Consider the following 25,750-nt stretch of genomic DNA (forward strand, 5'->3'; position numbering starts at 1 on the left):
AACTGCTGGTCCCATTTGCTTTATATATTAAAATATATTTGTGCTTTTCACTGTGGACACATAGAGGTTTAATGTGTTTTTTAAGACAATGGGAACAAAGTATAACATAATTACAGAGGCTATCATTGTTCCATCTCAGTTTTCACATTGCAGGGTGAAGCAGCTGACTGATGAGGAGGAGTGTTGTATCTGCATGGATGGACGAGTTGACCTCATCCTGCCTTGTGCTCACAGCTTCTGTCAGAAATGTATTGATAAATGGTAAGTTATCCACCACCTTCATGGAATCATGTGTATGAGTAAACTTTGAAAGGCATAAGAATACTGTAGTTAAAGATGAGAGAGTTTAATGTTTAATACTGTGAATTTTATGATATGCCTTCTACTGACTAAAAAATATTTTTGCTTTTATACCTAAAGTAGGTAAAGCGTAGGGATGTAACTTAGTTTTGGCATTACTTTTGCTATAAGGAGATTTGTGCCTGAATAGAGTCTATATTCAAACATTTCCCTTTTCTTCCTTTTTTCTCCTCATTTCTATGTTTATTCTCTATGTTTGTTTAGAAGGAATAAATCCTTGAATAGTGGATTTGGAGGGAACATTAGAGATCAGCTAATTAAACTTGTTATATTACAAAATAAGAATCAAGATTTGGAAAAATTTATCATTGATGTACATGGATTTTCAGTACCATATGAGGGACCAGCAGGTGGCATAACAGTTATATCGCTGGACTCTCATATAGTCAACTGTGGTTTGAGTCCCAGACCCAGCAGTTTAAACTCACATTGGGTGCGAGTTCATGTGTGCCCAAAATCCCAAGAGGTCAATGGAGAAGGGATTGCGACATGACTATCTACCCTAGAGAGTGATTTCTTGCTTTCTGTCTCTGTCTCTCTCTCTCTCTGGTGAGTGCACTTGCCCTATAACAAAAATCTCTCTCAAAATAATAATAACAGTAATAATAAAGTGCAATATGATACATTTTAACTTAAGTATGAGCCGTAAAAACCATGATTGCATCCACAATAGTGAACACATCTGTTATCCTACAAAGTTACCTTGCACCCCATTGCAAAGTTCCCTTTCTACCCTTTCCTCTTGATTCTCAGGCAACTATTAATCTGCTCTGAGTCATTATAAAAATAATTTGAGTATTCTGTAATTTTTATAAATAGAATATAGTACTGTTTTTTGTTTGGCTTCTTTCATTCAATATTATTTTAATATTCATCCATGTCAGAACATGTATTCCCAGTTTCTTTCTTTCCACTCCTGATTAGTGTACATTGTGTGGATCTACGCAGCTTGTTTGTCCATTGATCTGTTGATGGACGTGGGTAATTTTCATTTTGGGGCTGTTATAAATAAAGTTGCTGTATTCATTCAGGGACAAGTCTTTTTTTTTTTTTTTGGACACATACTTTGGTTTTGTCTTTAGTAAAGTCTGGAAGTGGAATGACTGGATCATTTGGTAGGTGTGTATTCAGTTTTTTAAGAAGTTGCAACTATTGATATTTTCCAAAGCAATGTGTGAGAATTCCAGTTGTTCCACATCTTTACTAATACTTGGTATAGTCAGTCTTTAATTTTAGCCATTCTAATATGTATGTAGTAATAACTCATGATTTTATATTTTTTCTTTAAATATTTATCATAATATATGATTTACATATCATCATATCACACATCTTTGTAGGGTACAGAATGGTCTTTAAAAGCTTATATACCTGGGACCAGCAGTTAGCATAATGGCTATGTCGCTGGACTCCCATGTAGTCGACTGTGGTTCGAGTCCCGGACCCAGCGGCTTAAACTCACGCTGGGCGCGTGTGCATGCGTGCCCAAGATCCCGAGAGGAGAATGGAGGAGAAGGGATTGCAGTGTGGCCATACCCCCTGGGGGGTGATTTCTCGCTTTCTATCTCTCTGTCTCTCTCTGTCTGTCTCTGTCTGTCTGGCGAGCGCACGCGCCCTATAGCAAAAAACCTCTAAACATACTCCCTGAAGCTTGTATACATGTAAACAGATTGAAGATGTAAACATAGTCACCACCTTCTACAATTACTGTTGTGAACATTCGAAACTAGCTCCACTGGTTATTTTGCATGTACTGACTTGTCTATGACATTCTTTTCTGTGAGGTACAGTTCTAAAGAAAAACATACTCCCTCCTTGGGGGGGGGGTGATTTCTCGCTTTCTGTCTTTGTGTTTTCTCTGTCTCTCTGGCGAGCTCATGTGTCCTATAGCAAAAACCTCTCCAAAAAAAGAAAAAGAAAAACATATTGATTAAAATCAGGCAACAAACAATCTCATAAATTAACAAAGATAATCTTAACCTAACCAATGAGAGAAGAACTTGTGATCTCCAGTTAGAGAACTGTGGGAGATAAAAAGTTTATAATCTGAAAAATCTGAGGGTATTAATTGTTGGTTCAGTTAGGAAAAGGTAAAATTGTACATAACAATAGCTCATTAGGAAAAGACAGAAAAAGAACATTTTCACTCTCACACTGAGTTCTTGTAAGACCACAGTACTGTACTGTGCATAAAGAAATAAGTCCTCAAAAAGGCAAAGATAAAACAAAATTGAAACAGGATGTTTAAAAGTGAAGACATGGTAAAGCCAGTGATTTGGTGTTTTATAGGCTTTACAAAGTTCTTGATTTTAGCTTTTGGTTTGCTTGTTTGTTTCAGTCCAAAGAAAAACTCAGCTGTAACATATTGGACTTTTTCTCTATTATCTAGTTCTATACAGTGAGTGATGGTTATAATAAATACGTATATTGAAACCTGGGAAAACAACTCTCTGTCTTCTATTTCTCTCTTTAGCTTTCCTGGTATAGTAGTTCCTTAAGTATTTCCCCAAGAGCTGGTTTCATTTTAGTGAATTCTTCCAGCATTTATTTATTTGGGGATGATTTTATTTCTCCTTTCCATTTGAAGGATAACCTTGCTGGGTATAGTACTTTTGGCTAAAAATGCTTTCCTTTTGGTTTTAAAATGTCTTCCCATTTTTTCCTTGCTTATATCGTTTCAGCTTAGAAAGCTAATGTTAGTTTAATAGTGTAACCTTTGTAAGTAATTTGATATTTCTCTCTTGTCCTTTTTAGAATTTTCTCTTTGTCTTTGATTTTTACCAGTTTGGCTATAACATGCCTTGAAGAGGATCTTATGTTATATCTATTTAATGTCCTTTTATCTCCTGGATTTGTTAATATTTTATAAAAGATGTTTTATGTCTCTTAACTTTTTGGAATGCCTACTATGAGGCTATTTGACTGTTCAATGGTATCTTGGATTTCCAATATATTGTCCTCATTTTTAATGGTTATTCTTCTTTTCTGATGTTTGGACTAAATCACAAGTTTTGTCTTCAAGGTCAGAGATTCTTTCTTCCCCACGGTCTAATCTGCTGTTGCTGCTTTCAAAGGAGGGCTTGATTTCCTGCAACATATTCTTTTCTCCAGAAGTTCTGTTTGGTTCTTTTTCAGTGTGTCTGTTTCCTTATGGAGTTCCTCCATTGTGCCATGGAAGGATTTTCTCATCTCCTGCAATTGGTTCTCTGTTTTCTCTTGCATATTATTATGGTCACAGTGAATATTCTGAATTATTTTTCTGACATTTCTTTGATCTCTTGTATTTTAACTATAGTTGGTGAGGAGTGATGATCCTTTGAGGGGCATATTTCCTGATTTTCTCCTATTTCTTCAGGCTCTGCTTTGATTTTTAGTCAACTGGTGGTATACTCACCTCTTCCTACTTCTTTGGAGTATGATTTTGTTATTTTGTGCTCCTGCACTTCTCTATGATATGTGAAAGATCTTTGCCAGTTTCCCTCCTCTACTGAGGGTGGGAGTGTGAAATTCATAGCAAGAGCTTAGAGCTTAGGTGTCCAGAGGGGAGTTTCTCTCCTTTTATTGTCAAGGGAGTTAGGGAGAAAGAATTTCTCGCACATCTCTTATTTTCAGGAGTTTAGTTCTTGTATACCCAAAGTTAACTGCTCTAAATGTAGATAGAGCTTGCACTGACAGATACAAAGTAAGGTGGTAGACCAATTTGCTAGGGCCAGAGGACCTCTCATCCTCCACAGCAGGCTGGTCAGGGGCCCTGCTGATGGGTGGAAGCCCAGCAGTTTGTCTTGGGCTTGCCTGTTGGTCCCAGATAGGTGAAAGGCAGAATGGCATCAGCACATGTGGGCCAGCAGCTCCTACCTTCTGTCTGTGGAATTGCAGGGTCTCCCTGTTACTCCTTTTTTCTCTGGGATTGCCAGAACCAGCTATTGGTTTCTGAAGGCTAGGGGTCCCCTCCTTCCCTACAGTAGGCTGGGCAAATGTCCTCGCTGATGAGCTCAAGCCTAGTGGCTTGACTTGGGCTGTGCGTGTTGGTCCTTTTATCTCTGGGATGCAGTATCTCCCTCTTGCTCTATCTTTCTCTATGCATCTCATGATTTTAATTGGTATTTCCCTACTGACTGAAGATGAGTATCTTTTCATATGCTAATTTACTATCTATGTCTTTAATGAAGTGTCTATTCAGGTCTTTGCTCATTTTGTTATTAGATTTTTCCATATTACTATGTTTTGAGGGTTCTTTGTATATTCTGGATATATATCCTTTATCAGATATATGATCATTCTCTTAAGAATGCCTTTTGAGACCAGCTGATGGCATAATGGTTATGTCGTTGGACTCCCACATAGTTGATCATGCTTTGAGTCCTGAACCCGGTGTCTTAAAATGCACACTAGGCACATGTGCATGTGTGCCAAAAATCCCTAGAGGAGATTGGAAGAGAAGGGGATGGTGGTGTGGCCATCACCTCTGGGGAATAATTTCTTGCTTTCTGTCTCTCTGGCGAGCACACACACTCTATAGCAAAAATCTCTCATAAAAAAATTAAAAATGCCTTTCAAAGAATAGAAGTTTTTAATTTTGATATAGTCTGATTGGTCAATTTGTAATTTATGGACAATGATTTCAATGTCATATCTGAGAAAACTTTCCCAGAGTCACAGAGGTGTTCTTTTGTCTTTGTTTCTGAGAAGTTTAGTTCTTTTGGTTTTACATTGAGATCTATGATTTTTTTTTTTTTTTCTGAGACAAAGTTTCACTGTGTTGCCCCTGGTAGCCTTAAACTCTCAATTCTCCTGCAGTCTCCAGAGTAGCTGACATTACAGGCAGGTACCACTGCATCTAGCAATCTGTAACACTTTGGGGTTAATTTTTTATATGGTGTGAAATACAAAATTTTTTTTTAAATATTACCATCTAGTTGGTCCAACACTATTTTTTAAAAGACTTCTTTTCTTCACTAAATTAATTGTTTCTGCACCTTTGTTGAAAATTAATATTCAGGCCTAATTCTGTGTTCTTCTGTTCCATTGATCTCTTTGTCTATTTCATAACAACACCGTATTCTGCTTTGATTAATGTAGTTTTATCATGTCTTAACATCAGAAAGTGTTAATTTTCCAACTTCGTACTTTTTAAAGTTGTTTTGGCAGTTTCAGATCTTTTTTATTTCAATATGAATTTTAGAATAAGTTTTATCAATTTCTACAAAAAAAAAAAAGCCTGTGAAAATTTTGTTTAGGATTGTATTGAGTAAAAAGTTGATTTTGGGAAGTTTGACTTCTCAAAATATTGAATCTTCCAATTTATATACATAGTACATTTCTCTATTGATTTAATTCTTGTTTAATTTCTCTCAGCAATTTTTGTAGTTTTTGACATTTGTGTATCTTTGACAAATTTATCCCTAAGTCTTCACAGTTTTACACTATTATAATTTTTTATTTTTGCAGGGGAGGGGGGTAGGTTTTTGCTATAGGGTGCCAGTGCTTGCCAGAAAGTCAGAGAGACACACAGAGAGAGAAAGTGAGAAATCACCCCCCAGAGGGGATAGCCATGCCACAATCCCTTCTCCTCCATCCTCCTCCTGGGATCTTGGGCACACACGCACACACGCCCATCATGAGTTTAAGCCACTGGGTCCAGGACTTGAACCACAGTCGACTACATAGGAGTCAAGTGACATAGCCATTATGCTAACTGCTGGTCCCTATAAATGATGTTTTTTAAATTTCAATTTCTGATCGTTAGTTGTTAATATACAGAAATACAATAAATTGGGGGTATTAATTTGTATCCTGCAACCTTAGTAAACTCATTTATTAGTTCTGGTAGCTTTTTGTAGAGTCCATAGGATTTTCTTGATAGTCTAAGCATTATTTTTCAAAGATATTTTTTCTGATAAAGAATTTTAGATTGAGAATGTGTTTTCTTTCAGTATCTTAGTAATGTTGCTCAACTCTCATCTTGCTTATGTTTTTTCTATGAGAAGTTTGTCATCCTTATCTTTCTCTGTGGATAATGTGCCTTCTTTTTCTCTCTGGATGCTTTTAAGGTTTTTTCTTTTCATTGGTTTTGAGTAATTTGATAATGATTTGCCTTAAAGTAGTTTTTTTTTTCATGTTTCTTGTGCTTAGGGTTTATGTAGCTTCTTGAGTTTATAGTTACAGTATCATCACATTTGGAAAATTTTCAGCCATTCTTTTCTCAAATTTTTCTCTGCTCTTCTCTCCCTTCTCCTTTTGGGATTCTGATTACCATATATTAGACCACTCAAAGTTGTCCCACAGCTCACTGATACTATTTTCCTTTTTTTAAGTCTTTATCTCTATTTCATTTTGGATAGTTACTATTGCTGTGTCTTTACAAATTCTACTAATCTTTTTCTTTTTGTTTTTGCAATGTCTAACTTGCCATTACTCTCATCCACTATATTTTTTATCTCAGGTATTGTAGTTTTTATTTCTAAAAGTTTGATATGTATGTATTTGTGTGTGTGTGTGTGTGTGTGTGTGTGTGTGTGTGGTGTTGTTTTGACAGGGTCTTATTACTATGTTGCAATTCTCCTGCCTTAGACTCCTGAATAAAGGGGATTACAGGCAAGTGCCACACACCCAACTTTTTACGGTTAGCTGGGAATTGAACTTGGGCCTCAGCTTGCTAAACAGCAGCATCCAGCAAGCTCTACTGTGACTAGATCTGATTCAAGGTTCTTAATGTCATCTACGTCTCTACCTGATGTGTTTACTTTTTTCTCTAGTCTTTTGAATATGTGGAATTCAGTTGTAATAATTTTTAAGTTTTTTATCTGCTAATTCCAATATCTGTGTCTGCTCTGAATTGTTTTGATTTTTCTCTTTATCATAGGCTGTTTTTCTGCTGCTTCTTTGTATGCCTAGTAATTCTTGGTTAGATGCCAGATATCGTGATTTTACCTTTTTAGGTACTGGATATTTTTGTATTACTATAAATATTCTTGAGCTTTGTTCTGGGATATAGTTAAGTTACTTGGTAACGGTTTGATCCTTTTGGGTCTTGCTTTTATGGTTTGTTAGTCAAGACCAGAGCTGTGTTTAGTTTGGAGCTAATTATGCCCCAATGATGAGACAAGATCCTTCAAAACATTCTGCTCAATTTCCAGTCTGGCTGGTGGAAACAGGCAGTATCCTAGGCCCTATATGAGCTTTGCGTACCGTTCTCTCAGATCCTTTTGGGTAATTGCCGTGTCATGTCGTTTCCCCATACTTGCACACACTGATCAGTATTCTGCAGAATGCAGTGGAGGGCAACTAGCTCTCTCCTCCTCTATGAACTTCAGCTGTGTTGGTCTCCTGAGATTCTCAGCTCTATCTCTTCAATTTGAAAATGGCCAGATTCTATCTAGGTTCCCCTTTTCTTGCTCTGGAGCCTGGAAATTCTCAAAGCTGTGTGCTAGGGCAATTACAAGGTTCACTTTCTTTGCTTCCTATATCTCAGGGATCACTCTCCTTTGCTGTGTGATTTCTAGCACTTTTTATGAAATACTCTTTTATACCATTGCTTTATATATTTTGTCCTATGTGTTAGTTCTGTTAAATGGGAAAATAAATCTGATCCCAGTTGGCCAGAAGCAGAAGTTGACTATTTTTAAATTGTGACATTTTATGCACAGAAGAACACACAGAATTATTTTATAAAATATCTCTGGGGAACCAGAAATCAACTTGAATAATATATTGTCAGCCTTAGCTTTCACATTTAGTTTTTGGAACAGATTTCTAAATTTTTGCACAAACGCCAAAGAGCAGTTGATATAATTTGATTACTTTAGTCCCAGAGTTCACTGAGAGATAAAGAGAAAAACATTTTTCCCTGCATAATATGTTTCTGGCTCAAATCTGTTATTTTTTTAATTTCCAAAATAATGTTTGCCAAGAAAACTAGTCCCTTTGAAAACATAATCTTACTTAAATAATCGTACATGTGTTATTTTCCTATCAGAAAAAAATATCCTACGTGTAAAGTTCATCTTTTATTTTAAACCTTGAATGTTCCCTTTTTATACAGTTTCTTAAAGAATTCTTCCCATTGTTTATGAGTCAAAAAGCCTTTTATCAGATCTTTAAGCATAAATGCATTGTTCAGAATCATGTAGATATTACTTAGAAAAATAACTAGTGGTACACCTGGCCAGTGCTGAGAAGTTATTCCCAGAGTAATAATGGCTTCCATTTAAATATTCACAAATAAACATTTCCAATATTGACGAAATCTTTTGTTGGTAAGAGAGGGTTTCTTCTTAGAACTCACAAGGAATTTTTATCCTAAAGGAAAACTTTACCTCTTTGGGTACAGGGATAAGAATTACATAGCATTGTTTATAACAGCAAAAGACAGGGGAAAACTAAATATTAGTTTATAGAGACTAAATTATGGCATATTTATGGGATGTTTGTTAAGAATAAACAGCTCTGGGCCAGGAGGTTAGTGTGGTGATTAAGGTACTAGACTCCCACATGGCCAACCACAGTTTGAGTCCTGGACCCAACAGTTTCAAACTCATGCCAGGTGTGTGTGTGTCCATGCCCAGAATCCTGAGAGAGGAGGATAGAGGAGAACGGATTGCATCATGGCCATCACCCCCACGGAGTAATTTCTCACTTTCTCTCTCTCGGTCTTTGTCTGTCTCTCTGGCAAGGACATGTCCACTATTTAAAAAAAAAAAAAAAAAACTCTCAAAAAAACACATGTCCACTATTTCAAAAAAAAAAAAAAAACTCTCAAAAAAGAAAAAAGAATAAACAGCTCTAATACATGGTAGTGGTCTATAAAATACATGGAAAAGTGAAAAAGAACACTGCTGTGTGTGTGTGTGTGTGTATATATATATATACATATATATATATATATATGGTTAATCATGCTTAACCTGTCTCTAGAAGAATGTGTTTTTTTAAAAATTGATAAAACAATTAGCCCTGAGGAAGAGAATTGAAGACTGAGATGGGAGAGAGAAGTTTCTTTTTCACTGTATATTTTTATGCTGTTTACTTTTTTTAAAAGCCATGTACATGTATTACTTTACAAACAAGCCGTTTTTTCAAAAAGAAGAAAAAGGATAATTTTTGTTTTGCCTTCTTTAATAGGAGTGATCGACACAGGAATTGCCCCATTTGTCGCCTACAAATGACTGGAGCAAATGAATCTTGGGTGGTGTCAGATGCACCCACTGAGGATGATATGGCTAATTATATTCTTAACATGGCTGACGAGGCAGGCCAGCCGCACAGGCCGTGACCTTGGAGTGAAGACATTCTGTTTCTGTTGTGGGCTACAAATACTTTGGTCATGGGGACAGAATGCAGGGATATTGGGCACGATAAAGAAAAATTAACTTTCTCCTCCCTCTTATTTTTGCTATTGTGACAATATATCCCCTTTTTTAAATATAAAACTTTCCATGTCTTCCATTTATGGTAAACTATTCTAAAATTTGCTATTGTTTTAGACCATATTTTCATTATTAGTTCTAACTTGTCTTAGAACTAATTGCTCTTGAATTTTTTGCTAGCAGATAGCAGCAACATTTCCAGAGACTCTGATACACTATTGTTTTTCAGGTCAGGAGTATTTTAGAATCTTTTTAGTTAGGTTTAAAATAAACCAGAGTGTTAAAAAGGTGAAGCCATCTGAGAGAAAATTTTAAATAACAAAAAAGTAGACTATATCAAAGTGCATGTTACTACTTTCTGCTGGAATCGAAGGCATATATCTGCCCCCTTGTGGTTAATTATTGTTCCTTCAATAATTTTTACCTGAAATGATCCAGTTAATTCCTAACTTTAACCACATGTTCTGGAACTACTTATTTTTTACTTAGAAGTCTGCTTTTTTTTCTTTGCCATGCTGTATAATTTGGGTAAGGACTATAAAGTTGGTGTTAACCTTGCCTTGTAAGTGGATGTCTGCTGGGGAATCTTGGCTGTGCTGGAAATGTTTTTCCACACCTATTGTAGATAACTGTTCTACGTGACTTGGTCATGCATCATGAAATTGCAGAAAGAAATTTTTCTGTATCATCAATACTAATTTTTTTTATTTAAAAATTATTATAAGTCATTTAATATTGGTTCATGGTATTTTTAATTTCTTAATCTGAAGGCATCTTTGTGAGGTTTCAAAGTCTTCTGATTTCTTAGATTAAGAGAAGAAAACAGCTTTGAAAAATAGGGCATAATTTGGCTTTCTTACTATTTCACTGTACTTCCTTTGAAAGATGAGAGAATACAGTAATGAATTATGTTCTTCAGTAGGTCCTTAACCATTTTTTAAAGTTTTTGCTTATGAAATAAATTTTTTAGCATTAACATTTCAGTATATAATAAAACTAGAGCCTGACATCTCCTTTAAAAATTACCTTTAACAGTCCATGTTACTTTTCTGACCTATTATTGGTAAGTTGCAAGTACTACTATTTCCATAAGTACCAAGATACAGTCCTGCACTGCATAACTTTGTGGTCACTGACAGACCACGTATACAAGAATGGAGCAGTAGGCTATACCATATAGCCTTGGTGTGTGGTAGGCCATGCCATTTAGGTTTGTAAGTACACACTATTATGTGCACTCAGTGACAAAATAGTCTAACAGCACAATTGTCAGAATGTATCTCCATTATTAAGCAATGCATGACTGTATAAAATTTAAGTAGCCTCTTATTGACGACAAGATTTTTGGATACTAGGAATTTAATAGGCATACAAGAAAAACAAAATTCATTTCAAAGAAAAATGTCTAACCAAAGATAGCTTGATTTTGCCCAGAAAACTACTGAATGAACCCATTGACAGGATGGGGACAGCTTAAGAACCAAATACCGCAATACTCACTCTAGATGTTTATGCAAACAGAGTACTGGGGTCTCTATCATAGCAGCCTGGCAGTGTACTTGATGGTTGTGTGACCCCAAGCTAGTCTCTTACTCTTGTTACAGGCTCCTCCTTTAGAACCTGAGACTTCATCTGTGGTTTTCACACTTTTGGCAGTGGAACCTTTTTTCCTAAGTAAAATCTCACACAGAACCCTTACAACACACACACACACACACATAAACACACATACTCACAAAAGTCCACACCACTCTATAAAACTCATATTTTAATATAAATTTCCATATATTATCTAAACTTTATATACTGTAATAACTAAATATTAAGTCAACCAGTGAAAGCACATTAATGCATTTGTGATACTATTATATTAGAATTTGGTGACTAATCAAATCAGATGGCTTTTTTCCTTCTTTTTTCCAAAAAATCCCCCACATTTTTTCAGTTAAGTTCCATTTAAATTTGAAGAACCCTAAATCTCTTCCATAGATTCTTAGTGTTCCTTAAGACAACAATATGAAGTACATAATTTGAACACTTCATGATAAATAATCCTCTGAAACCTTTTTCACCTCTAAAATTTTAAATTGTCCGTTTGGATTAGGCTTACTAAGTTTAATTCAGATTGCCTGATTTTAAAATGTTCCTGAAATTGAACCAAGTTGCTTTAAAGATTTTTGGACCTTTCAAGGTGTAGCCGATATATCCCCAAGAATCCTCTACCTTTCAAGGAATTATTTAATAATGAGACCTGTGACTTGATATCGCCCAACCCTTTTTATTTTACAATATAAGCTCTAAGACACTAACTGATCTACTGTGAAATATAAAATGTTTTTATTAGCCTTATCAAATAAATGAGCACAGTTCTTTGCTTACTCCATTAGACTGGGTAATGATTCTGTAGATGTGAATGTTAGGTAGATTCTACTGTAATAACTAATCCTAAAAGTTGTAAATTTGTTTAATGGATGAAATGTACACTTTTTATATTCTGTACAGCTTTGTCTTTTTAAAATATGAAGTACATAAATGTACTTACTATGATAAGGTATATAATGTGTGCCTTCTAGAACTTGTGAAACTGTTTCATGAACCCTAAGGAATTTGTTTTGTAAGTTAGGAAATTTTCTCTATCCTAACTCAGTAACAAAGGGTTAAGTTACTTGTGTTATAATGCTGTAGAACTTTAGTTACAAAATAGTACCAAATAATGGTTGATAATAATAATACCTGTTTTATTCTTAGGTCAAGCTGATAAATTGTGCAATAAATAATCTTTAGCAAGTGAATTTTATCTAATTGAAGAGGTTTTTTCTTATGTCATTTCATTCTTACTTACTAAATGTTTATATTCCTTAGAGGACCATTTTATATTGTACTCTGAGAGTTCGTGGAGTTTGTGTCATATGTTTTAAAATTCATTTCCGTTAGATTCGATTTCCTTTAATCCAATATATATTGACTGATAAGGCTGCTTGAAAATATCTTTTGATTCAGTGATTTTTAACATTGAGTAGTTGGATCCATTAAAAGGTAGTCTAAAGAATTTGCATTTTAACTGTTTTATTTTTTTTCCTCTTCCCCTTAAGTCACTCTTACTTTGTCTAGGACTAAGAAAACTATTTGGAGATTAGGGGAATGAGCTGATCACTCACATTTATGATGGGTAGCACAATGACAGTATAATAAATAGCTGACTACAGACTTACGTTTGTTTTCATGTCTTTTTACCTATTGAACAGTAAAAGTAATCCATAAAATACTCTACTCTGTGGTAGTGTGATGTTTACTTAGTAGAATCACTTCCAAGATAGAAGAATTTAATTGGAGAAGAATCTTAAAATACTAGTGCTAAAAAGAAGAAAGAAATTTATAAGAGGAAGTACAATTTATAATTAAATTTACTGATACATATCATTGTACTGTGTGGAAATACATAATTTGGTTCAAAAGATACAAAACCCCTTCAGAGATATCTTTTGGTAATCTTTTATCTATTTAAAGTCTTTCTGTCATGTTCTCACTCACTAAAATATATATGTGTGTGTGTGTGTGTGTGTGTGTGTTTATATAAATACATGTGTGGTTCAATTTCAGGAACATTTTAAAATCAGGCAATCTGAATTAAACTTAGAAAGTCTAATCTAAAGGGACAATTTAAAATTTTAGAGGTAGAAAATATTTCAAAGGATTATTTATCATGAAGTGTTCAAATTATGTCTTATGGAACACTGTGAATCTATGGAAGAGATTTAGGGTTCTTCAAATTTGAGTGGAACTTAACTGAAAAAATGTGGAGTTTTTTGAGAAAAAAAAGAAAAGAAAATCTGATTTGATTACTCATCAAATATAAACACACACATATATATGTATAGTTTCTTCTTTAGATATTGAGGGTGCAGAAATTTCCAAGAAACTATGTCTTCCTGATTAGCATTTCTTTTTATTGGTATTAGTTACACTCATTCTTTTTTAACAGTCATGGTTCAGTTATAAAATATTTAGGTATATCATCTTCAGTAGTTTCTGCAAACACAGAGAAAGGTGACTATTATTTTACCAATGTAGCACTCAGAAATGAGTAAAGAAAAAGTCACCGGGATGTGAGTTCAACTCTACTTTAATCCAAGAGGAAGTATGAAAAGGCCCGGGAAGAGGGTTTGATGAATACCAACCCAGGAGTTGTGATATGAAGCAGAGAGCAACGATCATTTCTTCAATACAGTCTGAAGTAACACATAATGTAAACTTGAGCCCTTTAAAAAGGCATAGGGGATAACACACCTCAAAACCACTCCTTCAGAAACCTGGTTCAGTATACAGTTGCCCTTGATTCCAACTAGAAATGAAAAGGAAAGTGGAATTCATCCCCCCAAAGGCCAGTTATGTACATTGATGTAATTAAAATACAAAGTGCTATAGAAAAGGTGTCCAGAAAGCTTTCAGGGTAGGTAAAATCCTACACAGGACGACTGAACAGACTGAGATAACAACCAGGGAAAAGGAAACGCATATGTGTGGCTTTGCTGATAAACTATAACAAGGCAGACTTAGAAAACAAAATAGCAAAATTTTTTACCTTCTGGGTCTAGAGAGTCTCATTTTGAAAGCTGAGTTTTCCTAATGAATGTCATCCATGTCTCCTAAGCCTTTTTCTTTTTTTTAAACTTGCTAGAGGGCATGTGCTCACCAGAGAAAGAAGGAGAAAGAGAACCCAAGAAAGCAACCTCCCTCGCCCATGGGGAATGGCCAGACTACAATCCCTTCTCCATATCTCCCTCTTTTTAGGCATGCACCCAGGCTTCGGGTTCAGGACTAAAACTGAGTGGTCAGCCATGTGGGATCTAGCTGCCTTAACCACCATGCTACAGGCTGGCCCATCCAAGTCTTAGTGAAACAAATTAACAGTTATTATTAGTAGCTTTTCATAATGCCCAGTCTTCTTTAAGTAAAAAGACTTGCTGTATATCTTAAGTAGAAATAGTCTCAAGTCACAATCCTAGAAGACTTTATTTAATTAAAAAAAAAAAAAACTAAAACTAAATATAGATAAAACAACAATGAAAAACTGTACAATAGTTGCTATGTTGGGGCAAACATATATAAGTGGGGGCTTCTCAAGAAGAATTTCTAAGATAACAGTTCATTCAATGTCATTGCTAGCTGAAAGACAGCATATGCAGTTGACTAGTAAAAAGATTATATCAATAGTTTCATTTGCTACGTTGACCAGTGAAGGGGACAGGTATTTTAACGTCACAGGACAAGATAATCTAAAGTCAAATAAGCATGGTCACAGGCAAAAATAGGGTTCTTTTCACTTCGTAATGGTCAAAAGGACTCCCCATAGTGTGAATTCACCCACAGAAATAGAGGAAGGTCCTTAAGAAAGCCTGTTGAGTACCAGGAACACATTTCCTTAAAAAGTTGCCAAAAGAAAATTCAGTCATTAAATATGCATTTATTAAGCATCTACTATGTACCAGGCACTAGTAATACAGATGAAAAGTACATGAATAGGGAACCAGCAGTTAGCGTAATGGCTATGTCGCTGGATTCCCACGTAGTCGACCGCGGTTCGTGTCCCGGACCCGGTGGCTTAAAACCCACGCCGGGCGCGTGTGCGTGCGTGCCCAAGATCCCGAGAGGAGAATGGAAGAGAAGGGATTGCGGCGTGACCATCCCCCCTGGGGGGTGATTTCTCGCTTTCTGTCTCTATGTCTCTCTCTGTCTGGCGAGCGCACGCGCCCTACAGTGAAAATCTCTCCAAAAAAAAAAAAAATACATGAATAGAGCTTAAATTAAGATTGGTCTTTAAAATACTTCCTATCTGTCTCTTGGGACCACTCTACCTTCTGAAGAAACTTTCATACTAGGGGAAGGGGAAATGTCGCCTTTAAGAAAAATGCACCAGGTTATAGTGATTTTTTTTTTTTTTTTTAATTTATGAGGCCTAAAAGAATAGTGGGGAATGAACTGGATTAGTAATATACTTGGTTCTAGTTCTGTGACTTGTTAGCTATGTGACCTTAATTGTCTGGCCCTAACTCTTATTAGTGAAATAACTGGACTACAGTTACAGAATACTAGAGCCAAAAGGAGCAGAGATCATCTCGTCCTGCGCTTTTCCAAAGCCTTAGTTTAAACAAAAATACTAAGTAGCAGCCCCAACATAAAACTGATGGAAGCATTCACTTTGACAGTCCCTAGACTGTTCACTTACCCCATGGTCCCCCTCCCCAAAGCAAGTGGTCCATGACGATGTTCAAAGAACACTGTTTAAAAACCACTTGTCTACTCAACTCACTCTCCAGAGGAGGAAACCAAGACTCAAAATAGAAGCGGCTCTTTTAATGAGTACATTTGGTTTCCTAACTAGGAAGGAGGGAGGAGGACTAAATAAAACAGTCGAGGAATTCACTTAAAAATATATTTTTAAAAAACACAAATTGTCAAGAAGGGAGTCTCCTATTTTAATTCTCTCAAAGTAGCCCCTTTATGAAAGGGAGCTTCACAACTGATCTAGTTTAAGGCAGCCAGCCAACCAGAGGCTGAAATGAACAACTACCAATTAGCCTGCAGGGCCTATAGAGAGGAATGGGGCCGGAAACCACACAGACCTCATGTCACTTGGCATTTGATGGTGGAAAATCTTGGCCCCAACAATTCAAGCTCTGGAGGTTTCAAGAAAACTATATGGAAAATTAAGAACAATACAGATTAAAAACCTAGATCCCCAAGAAGTCACCAACTTAGAGACATAAGTGGGTTAGAGCTTAAGTGAATAGTGCCGCCAAAATCACTAGTTTGAAATTCCTTCAGAGGCATCCTCTTCATAGAGAAAAGTCCTAGTTAGGTATCTTGGCCATTGTTAGTACCAGCAGATTTGAAATTCGACCAGAAGGCTAAAATGCATGTTGAGTGCTGACTCTATTTGTCAGGGCCGTGATCTCTTCAGATTTCATGGCGTCAGACAGGAAGCTGAGCTCGTTGCATAAAGTCTCATATCGGAATGCCATCCGGATCTGAGCGACATTTGTCTTCCGAATATCATTTCCTTCAGGTCCTTCTTTATAATAATTTTGTCCCAAAAACTTCTGTTTTTCCTGTGGAACAAGAGAAATACAAATAGAGCGATATGACTTAGGTTGTCTTTCCATATCTACAGGGGCAGCTGTGACACCAGCCACAACAAGTCACACTAGTCCTCCAGAAGCAGGTCCTCAGTCAGGACATCTGCCCACAGGACTCCAGATTCCTCCCAACCTCTGGGTCTGGAAGATATCACCTCTGATGACCTTAGTTATCTTTGCTGACTGTCCTTTCTTTGATTGGAAAGAAAAGAACTGCTGTGGGCGGAGATATTAAGTGAGAAGTCTCTCCTGGGGCCAGCCTATGGCATAAGGGTTAAGGCAGCTGGATCCCACAGCCAATTGTGCAGTTTGAGTCCTGGACCCCGTGGCCTGAAAGAAACACACTAGGCACGTGGGTGTCTGTGTGCGTGTCCAAAATCCCAGAAGGAAAGAGAAATGGAGGAGAAAGGAGTGTGGCATGGCCATACCCCATGGAGGTTGCTATCTCACTTTCTTTCTCCAGTGAGCACACACACCCTGTGGCAAAATTTATAACAAGAATTCCCTTCTGGGCTGGCCCCGTAGCTGGTGGTTATGGGAGCTGCATCCCACTTGGCCAACCATGGTTTGACTCCCAGCCCCCTGGCTTGCCCCAGATCCCATCAGAGGGAGAAATGGGAAGGGATTGCAGTGTGACTGCTCCCTACTGGTTCCTTTCTTCCTTTCCTTCTCTCTCTGTCTCTATCTTTCTCTCTCTAGCACCCTGTGGCAATAAATAAGTCCCTTCTGAGTTTTGAAAAGCACTGACAGGTATTTCCAGGGAGGGCCACTCTAAGAAACAACCACACACAGAGAATCTGGAGCCTCTAACTCCTCTGCATCATCACCCTCTGACAAGAGCATCACCTGAGGCAGTCAGCCCTTGTTCAGTAACATCAGCCAGGGGAGGTACCCAGGAATGCAAGACACATCCAGAGCAAGGTCTCTATTGCAGGCTCTGTGGCAGGATGACTTACAGAGCTTTAAAATGAGTGCTGGAGGCTCATCCCCATCCCTGCAAGAATCTTACCAGTCTAGGTATTATTCATCTACTTGAGAAATATTGAGTGCTGCTGTGTGCCAGGACTGATCTATGGCCTAGAGATAGAATGCTGAACAGGTCTCTGCCCTAACAGTCAGCATCCTAGCAGGAAGGATGGACAAACACATAAGCACATACTGCAACCACAAAGTGGTAATAAACGTTATGAAGAAAAGCAGATTAAGGAGATAGAGGATGATGGCATGTTTGTGGCTCTTAGAATGAGTGATCAGGAAGGGCCTCACCAAGGAGGTGATGTAGAGGTCTGAAGGTAGGAGTGCACCCATAAAAGCATTCTCACCCAGAGCTCCTGCTTGCCCTGCTCATTCTGCTTACTCAGATCCTTTGTGCCATGGCAGCGCCTGGCACACAGCAGGCACTTGGGGCCTGGACGGGCAGATGCAAACAGCCCCATCATGGGCCATACCTGATGCGAGAGGCCACTCTGCAGCACGCTGTTTCTGGCAATCTCACACAGGTCGCACGTGCTCAGCTTCCACACTTGTGCTGCAATGGCATATTCTTCCATGAGTGCTTCCTAGATCCCTCCCCAGAAGCACAGGGATTAGACAGGAGAACTTCCAGGGCAACACATCACACAGTCCCAAAGCCAAACACATCAATCATTATAGACCTGATCTTTCTCACCAGCTGGCACCTGCATCCTTCAACAATGTCAGACCTCAAATTCCAGACTCCTAGCCCAGCCATAATCTTGGCTGGTTGGAAGACAGTGGCAGGGGAGGGGAGGGGCTCACAGCACAGTAAGACCCTGTTGAGGGTCTCTATAATATAAAATAAACTTTTTAAAAAATTCCAAACTTCTAAGACCTTTTTTGTGTGAAATCACAGGTTACCAAACAAAAACAGAAAAGAGCAGCCCCACCTTTACTTGGCCTGCACCGAGCGCCAACGGTATTGGAAGCTCTGTGTCAGTCAGGAGGGTCCCGGGCTTGGCTCTCCTGTGACAGCCCCTCTAGCTGTGCACATTCGCAGTCCCTGCTCTCTAGCTTGGCTTTTTATTCTACGTGCCGTTTTCTTAAGATCATCCAAAAGGAAAAGTTAGTGAGTAGTGTGTAAGAGTAGAGATGAGGCCAGCCCCCAGTATGGTGGTGAGCACTGCATGGGGAACTGGAGGTCACATGGCTGACTGAGGTTCAAATCCCAGCCTTGGCAGCTTGAAAAACATTTGAGTTTGTGTGCGTGTGCCCACACACCAGTGGAGGGGAGAGGCATGGAGAAAGGGGATGGAGAAATGGAGCAAAAAGGATTGTGGCATGGCCACACCCTGTTGGGTGGGTGCCTTCTCTTGCTCTCCCTGTTGTCTCTGACAAATGCACATGCCCATGCCCTCTAGCAATAAAAACTAACTAAATAAAAGTCATTTGAAAAAGAGCAAAGATGGTATATTAAATAAGTATGAGAAATGGGCATAGTGTCAGTGTGAGGTAGCATAACCCCAGAAGGATTGGGGTTTGAACTGTGCTTTTCTGGGGTGTGGAATGTCTGCCCTTATCACCAACCCTCCATGTCCAAGAGCAATGGTTCTCAAAGTGCAATCCAAGGACCCCCAGGGGTCCTCAAGATCTTTTGAAGACTTCTTACTTTCCCAACTACGCATCTTCATGAGATTATTTTCACAGACTTTGATTAAAAAACAAACAAACAAACAAACAAAAAACAATGAATTGAATGCCAATGGAGGCATGCGAATTCCAGCTGTTGGCTATTAAGTGAGACATTGAAGAGATTTGCAAAAACGCAAACCAGTGTCACACTTCTAAAATTTTTTGTTTTGTTTGGGGGATATAGTTATTTTTTATTAACAGGTTTGTTACTGTTATTTTTAGTGAGTTAGTAAATATTTTAAATTTCTCATGAGTTCTAACATGGTAAATATCCATAGGTATGACCCAAGTAAGCAACGCCTCAATGAGGCTTCAAGACTTAAGAGTATAAAGGGGTCTAGAGACCCTGGAAGCCTGTCCTAGAAGTGCTTCTAATTGTACTAGTCGGTGGCTGTCTTGCCAGCATCATCAAAGGTGCTGGGTATACTACTTGTGGCTGGTCCCCACGCATGACATCACTTTTCCTTTCTTCTTCTCTCCCAGAGATGCAAAGTATAATTGTAATGGTAATAGTATTAGTTACACAGGCAGCCAATAGAGTTCATTTAATAAGCAGACACTGTATTTGACCCATTATCTTAACGAATCCTCACAGTAAGGTAGAGATTGAGATAATTCTACCCATTTTATAAATGAAGAGGAATGTATTACAAAGAGGTCTAATAACTTTACCAAGGTTATGGAGCTAGTTAATGTCAAAACAGAGAAAGGCAAAAATACTAATTTATGCCTTCAAGGGCTCAAGACCCCCAGAGAGAGGGCTCCTGGAAGGACACATCTCCCTCAGCAGGGGCTTACCTCTTGTCTTCACTGGGGCCACCAACCCCATCCCAAAGGCAGAATCGAGCAGGGGGCTCAGGTCCCCTGGTGGGAGGACAGGTCAGGGCTAGGCCTGCCGAGGTGACTCTGCCCTTGCCCGTGCACTCACCTTCGTGTAGTGGAACTGCATGGGGTCATCGGTGGAGAGAGAGACATGCAGCCCCTTGTGCAGGAACTCCCGCAGAGGGTTCTTAGAGTATTCGAGGAACAGACTGTTATTGCTGAGAGGAGACATGGCGATGGGGATCTGAGCAAGGTAGTAGAGATACTGCAGTACTGGACTCTGCAAAAGAACCACCAAGTGCCCACGTGAGGGCGGGAGGGAAAGGCACTCACCAACAGAAACCCGGGGTCTGGCCAGTCTCTGCCCAAGTCCCCAACCAAGTCCGAGTCCCACCCTTTCCTCAGCTGTGTGCTCATCTAATCCCTGTATGGTGCCCTCCCTGGCCACTGCCCTGTCACTGGGTGAAACACACTCCACTCCTGCCTGCCTCAGGGCAGGAAGGGCAGCTGCCCCCACTCTCCAGTACCAGCTCCTCCGCCCCAGCCCTGACTTTGGGTCAGCTGAGGACTCCTATTTCTTTATTCCTTTGATTGCAAACATTTAGGTTGATTCGGTCAACACTCCAGCTCCTCAGAGGTAACCCTCGAAGAGATGGGAAGTGGCAACCAGACCCAGCCAGAGTGACCTTTCAGGGCCAGGGCAGTGGATCATTTAAGCAAATATCATGCCTGTGGAAGCAACCCCAAACGTGGAGAAGACTGAAATACAGTGTCCATGCTGGGGTTGTTTATCCCAGGAAAAGGGTGGATGACTTCAGGTCCAGCAAACAGGGGCTGGGTGAGTTGATGAGACTGAGTGGCAAGCCACTCAGCCACCAGCCTTTAGGGTGAGGAGCGTAGACACTGTGTCACAGCACTGGAAATGCTAGTGATGGCACGATAAGGGACAGACCAGGGACCGAAACTCTGAGCGAGGCAGTGGCAATGCTGTGATGCCTGTGATGCCTGTGTTCCCTGTGGTAATAAACTCATGAAAAACGTGCTCTGGAAACAAAATGACAGTCGGAAATACTAAGAGAGCTGGTCATGTCCATTTAAAGTAATAGCAATAAGGGTTTGTTGTATTTTCGCCTCCATTTTTTCGTAAATCTGAATTGTGATGTGCTTGGTCATATTACTTTCATCCTTCGAAATGAAACCAAGATGATGACAGCCCAGCCCAGCCCAGCCCAGAAAAAGGCCCAGGCTCCCAGCATCATTGGCAGGAGGAGCCCAGGGCAGGACAGCAGCTGCAGGGCAGGCTCTGGGAGTGGCCTTTACCTTCTTGAGCAGCAGCCCATGGGAAATGTTGTCTGCAGTCAGGAAAGCCGACACCAGGTGGGTGATGGAACCAGCCTCCCCGCAGTGAGGCCGGAACAGGAACGTGCTCAGGCCTCGTTCCCTGCAAGAAAAGGGACACCCTGGGTCAGGAGGAGCCCCTGGTTTTGTATGGAGCTTGCACCTCTAGCCCAGAGCCTATTTCAGGGGGGACAGTGTGCCCTGAACAGTACCCCTATGAAAATGCAGAGGACCAGGCCAGAGCCTCTGGGACCCAAGAGACATTGTCTCCAGGGGCAGAAAGGGGACCTCATGGTAGAAAGAGACCCAGCCCTGTCCTCTGTCCACCTCTGCACTGCTCCTCCCAGGCCTGTCTCCCACATTCACAGACCTCCAGAGCAGGAAAGGCCGTTAGACTCCATCAGTCCAACCTCTGTTACACCAGTGAACAAACCAAGGCCAGAGAGCAAAGTCTGTTTCCAAAGCCACCCGACAAGCCAGCAGCAAAGCTAGAACTGTCCCCAAAAGCCCAGCCCAGGATTGCCTTGCCCCAACTCCAAACCATCTTCCTTCAGTTAAGGGCCCATTCAAAACCTCCACATTCTCCCACTGGCATCGACTCAGCTGAACTACAGAGGCCCCAAGGCCCCCAGGGGCAGGCAGGATGCCAGGCTCGTAAGGAGGGGAATGGCACAGGGCCCAGTTGGCCTGGCCTCCAACTCCTGCCCTCATGCTCCTGGTGCACATGGGTGCATGTGTTGCTGGAAGCCTGTGCATGTAAGACCATCCCTGGGGGCACACGTGGATCTAGTCTGCCTTGTTCCCTGTCATATGTGCCTAGGAAAGCACCTGTTCCTTGCACATGGAATACTTGTTGAGAGCGTAAACACATGTGACGCTGCTGGTGAGTGAACACATGTGTGTTGGCACATCCTGTTTCTGCTGTCTCAGGGACGTACAGCTACTGGTGAGTGTGTATATAAGAACATGGGTGTGCACACGTGTGGTATGTAGCTGCATTGTATATCTGATAGGTGCCTGTACTGGCATATGTGTTGTAGTGGCCATGCCTGCATGCCTGTGATCATTGAAGACATGCCTCTGTAGTATGCTGGGGAGTATCTGTGTTTCGAGGTGTGTGCATATGCAGAGGTGCATTGGTTCAAGAGCACACAGACACAGGGCTCACATGTGTGCGCAGTTAGCACGTGCACACGAGCCATGCCAGGGGCAGCCTCACCCACCTGCGGAGGTTGTTGAGCACCATGATGTTGGCGTACATGTAGTACAGGTAGTAGCTGTAGGGCGGGTTCTGCTCGCTGGTCCACACGTCCGGGCTGGGGCTCTTGTCCGAGAACATGTGGTCACTGTGCTTGGACTCATCATCCACGCTGTCGAACCCGGTCACCTGGGCAGGGGGAGGGTTCCTGAGCAGCAAGCCAGGGCAGAACAGGCCTGGGCTCAGGCTCAGCCCCTGCTTCCTGGGGTTCAGAGCTGAGCTGCTACGGGCCTGGGAGTTCAGGCCTTCCGGCTCATGCCTCAGTCAGGGACCCCATGGCCTGGCAAAGGCCACATTTCTCCCAGGGAAATGAGTGGGAACAACACCATGGCTGTTGTCCAGGGTGTCCAAAGGTAGCCAGGAGGCCGGAGTAGTGGAACAGGCCAGGCTAGGGGAGAGGGAGGAGCCACAGGCATCACCCAGCCCTCTGTGGCACAGGGTGCAGCAGCTACCACCCTCAGCAGCAGTGCTGAGCTGTGACAGGGAGAAACCCACTATACTCATGCACCTGCTACAGCCAGGCCCTGCTGAGCTCACTGCACACACACCTGCTACTTCAATACTGGAGCAACCCTGGGGGAGAGGCTGTGAGCCCTGCCTTACAGCCAAGCAAACCACAGCAATGCAATTAAGGGCAGGAAGACCTTTTGTCTCTAGGTGGAAGCAGGAGCGTGAGAATGTCTGTTTCCAAGGAAGCCCCAAGACTAAAACATGGTGTTGTTAGCAGGACCCAGCCAGGATCTGGCTCCTCTGTGGGCCCATGACTGCCTTCCCACTGGGGACACAGCTCGCCCCATATCCCCACCTCCACCAACTGGCCCCTAGGGCTGCCCCAGAGGAGAAGGGGCTTCCCCTTCTTGGGGGAGGCTCCCTTATTTTAGAAATTTGGCTTTGGGGGCTGGCAACCTCATGCCTGGGACACATGGATGATAGCTATGAAAAAGGAAGCTATGATGAGAGCCAAGGAGAAAACCCAGCCCAATTCACGGAGAATCCATCACCCACACTTACGTATTTTAGGAAAAGGTGGAGCTCTCGGTGATCCTGGGGATTGATCGTAGCCTTGAAAAGGGGCAGGAAGATGTTCTCCAGCATCTTCCCAAAGCTTGGCAGCAGTTTTTTTGACCTAAATATGTCACTGGGGACAGTAAAGGCTCACTTACTGGGTGGGTCCCATAGGACCCTTGGCCTTCTCCAGGGTGCCCCAGTCACTTCCTCAGGCAGCTGCATCCCCATTAATCACCCTGAGCAGCGGAGCATGGGCTGGACACAGACCCTTCCTTTATCCTCCACTCTCAGCAATTTCTGCAAACTCAGTGCCCACCCACAACCTTCAGTGCTTTCTCAAGCCAGGGGCCCATCCCAGAGTAGGATTAGGGTGTGGGCTGACCAGGTCTGAGATGAGTCCCCAAATTTCCCAGAGATCCAGTCTCCCTACCACTCAGTTCCCCTAAACCCCATACCCCACCTGTCCTGGGGCCATGAGCACCCCACTGGACAGTCACCTGGAGAGGACAGTGGTGGGCTGAGTGTGTAGGTGGAGGGCCAGCAGTGTAGACCACTGCAGGCAACCTTATACTCCAGCATTCACCCAAAGGACAATTCAACCTCAGCCACAATGAGAAGAGGGTGGGCAGCTCTCCCAAGGCCTTTGCACATAAACACTCTTTAAAGAACAAGAGTTTAAGTGTCACAGGACATCTTGTCAATCGTTCTCTCCTGTGGAATAACCACTGGGGAGAAAGAGCCTAAGCCACCCTAGAGTTGCCCCACCCCAACAGCACAGACTCAGCAGCCTGTGCAAGGCATGTGGCATCTCCAAGGCCATGGGTCAATGGCGGGGCTCCCTCGCTTACTAGATCCGGGGCACCTGGATGATCCAGCGCATGTTGGGCGAGTAGACCTTGTGCTGGATGAACCAGCGGGCCAGGTTGGGCCACTCCTCAGGGCTGCGGCCATAGATGGAGAGCCGTGGCTCCGAGTACTGGTACTTGCTCTCTTCCAGCTCCCGGGCCACCTCCTGGCACCAAGAAGAGCTGGTCAGCCCAAGAGCATCTCAGCTACCCAGCTCCCCGTCACCGGCAGGGGCCTGGGCTCCCTCAGCCACCTGTTCCCAGGCTGATCAAAACCCTGGTGCCACCTGCTGCACCACCTCAACCGGAGCTCCTTCCTGGGAAGGAAACCTCAGGCTCTCCCTGCAGAAGCACCTCCACACAGAGCCAACCTGTGCCCAGCCAGATTCAGGCTACAAATGGACAGGGCTGCAAGCCAGGATACCCTGAGCTCTTCCAGAATAGATATCCCCCTCCTGGCACATACAACACCAGCTTGGGAACCTCAGTCCCTGCTGTGCTGGATGGTGGCTAGAGGGGGAGTTGGGAAAGAGAGAGGGACAAGAGGCCATGCAGCCCCACCCTCTGAAGGGAGACTCTGTCAGGTGTGAGAGGAGGCTCCAGAGTGGCTAAAGGCTCACTGACCTTGACCATCCGAGCAAAGTACTCTCCTCCCAGGTAGTTTTCAGTTTTCAAATACAGGTCGCGCAGCTCACTGGCCCCCACAGGGTTATATTTGGAGTTGAACTTGTCAAAGCGATGGAATGTTTGCCGGCCCTGGAGGGAAGAGACCCAGCAAGATCACCACACGGGTCTGCAGGCCTCACACACATTGCCCTGTCCAGACCCTTCCAAGGGGGCCTTATGTGCAACCACACTGGGAGCTGTCTTCCACCTTATCTACTGCAAGGAATCTTGGAAATTCCTGAAGGCCAGGACCACATATCTTTGCTCAGTCTACAAAGGGGTCCTTTGGCAAGGCCTTCTCTG

At 41.5% G+C, this 25,750-nt stretch overlaps 2 protein-coding genes across 9 annotated transcripts in view; one reads left to right on the plus strand and one right to left on the minus strand.

Annotated features, from left to right (window-relative positions):
• RNF141 (ring finger protein 141) overlaps window positions 1–25,750 on the plus strand; it is a 73,815-nt gene that overhangs the window by 20,047 nt on the left and 28,018 nt on the right. The window contains exons 5-6 of one of the 4 annotated variants that reach the window (XM_014583803.2): window positions 140–261; window positions 16,897–17,138. In XM_014583803.2, the coding sequence (XP_014439289.1) occupies window positions 140–261; window positions 16,897–16,933 (159 nt within the window). In that variant the 3' untranslated portion in view covers window positions 16,934–17,138. Of the gene's footprint in view, window positions 1–139; window positions 262–9,480; window positions 12,989–16,896; window positions 17,139–25,750 lie in introns of those variants that run through there. The other 3 variants (XM_014583802.1, XM_006167455.2, XM_014583804.2) reach the window with 3 other exon arrangements.
• Window positions 15,425–25,750, minus strand: part of AMPD3 (adenosine monophosphate deaminase 3) — a 48,289-nt gene continuing 37,963 nt past the window's right edge. For all 5 annotated transcript variants that reach the window (XM_006167452.3, XM_006167451.3, XM_006167449.2 and 2 more), the window contains exons 8-15: window positions 25,406–25,537; window positions 24,785–24,948; window positions 23,940–24,066; window positions 22,894–23,057; window positions 21,653–21,773; window positions 20,439–20,612; window positions 18,310–18,420; window positions 15,425–16,834 (exon numbers count right to left, since the gene is read on the minus strand). In XM_006167452.3, the coding sequence (XP_006167514.2) occupies window positions 16,634–16,834; window positions 18,310–18,420; window positions 20,439–20,612; window positions 21,653–21,773; window positions 22,894–23,057; window positions 23,940–24,066; window positions 24,785–24,948; window positions 25,406–25,537 (1,194 nt within the window). In that variant the 3' untranslated portion in view covers window positions 15,425–16,633. The remainder of the gene's footprint in view (window positions 16,835–18,309; window positions 18,421–20,438; window positions 20,613–21,652; window positions 21,774–22,893; window positions 23,058–23,939; window positions 24,067–24,784; window positions 24,949–25,405; window positions 25,538–25,750) is intronic.

Source organism: Tupaia chinensis, unplaced genomic scaffold (assembly GCF_000334495.1).
Source record: "Tupaia chinensis unplaced genomic scaffold, TupChi_1.0 Scaffold144767_1, whole genome shotgun sequence".
NCBI classification, from domain to species: domain Eukaryota; kingdom Metazoa; phylum Chordata; class Mammalia; order Scandentia; family Tupaiidae; genus Tupaia; species Tupaia belangeri.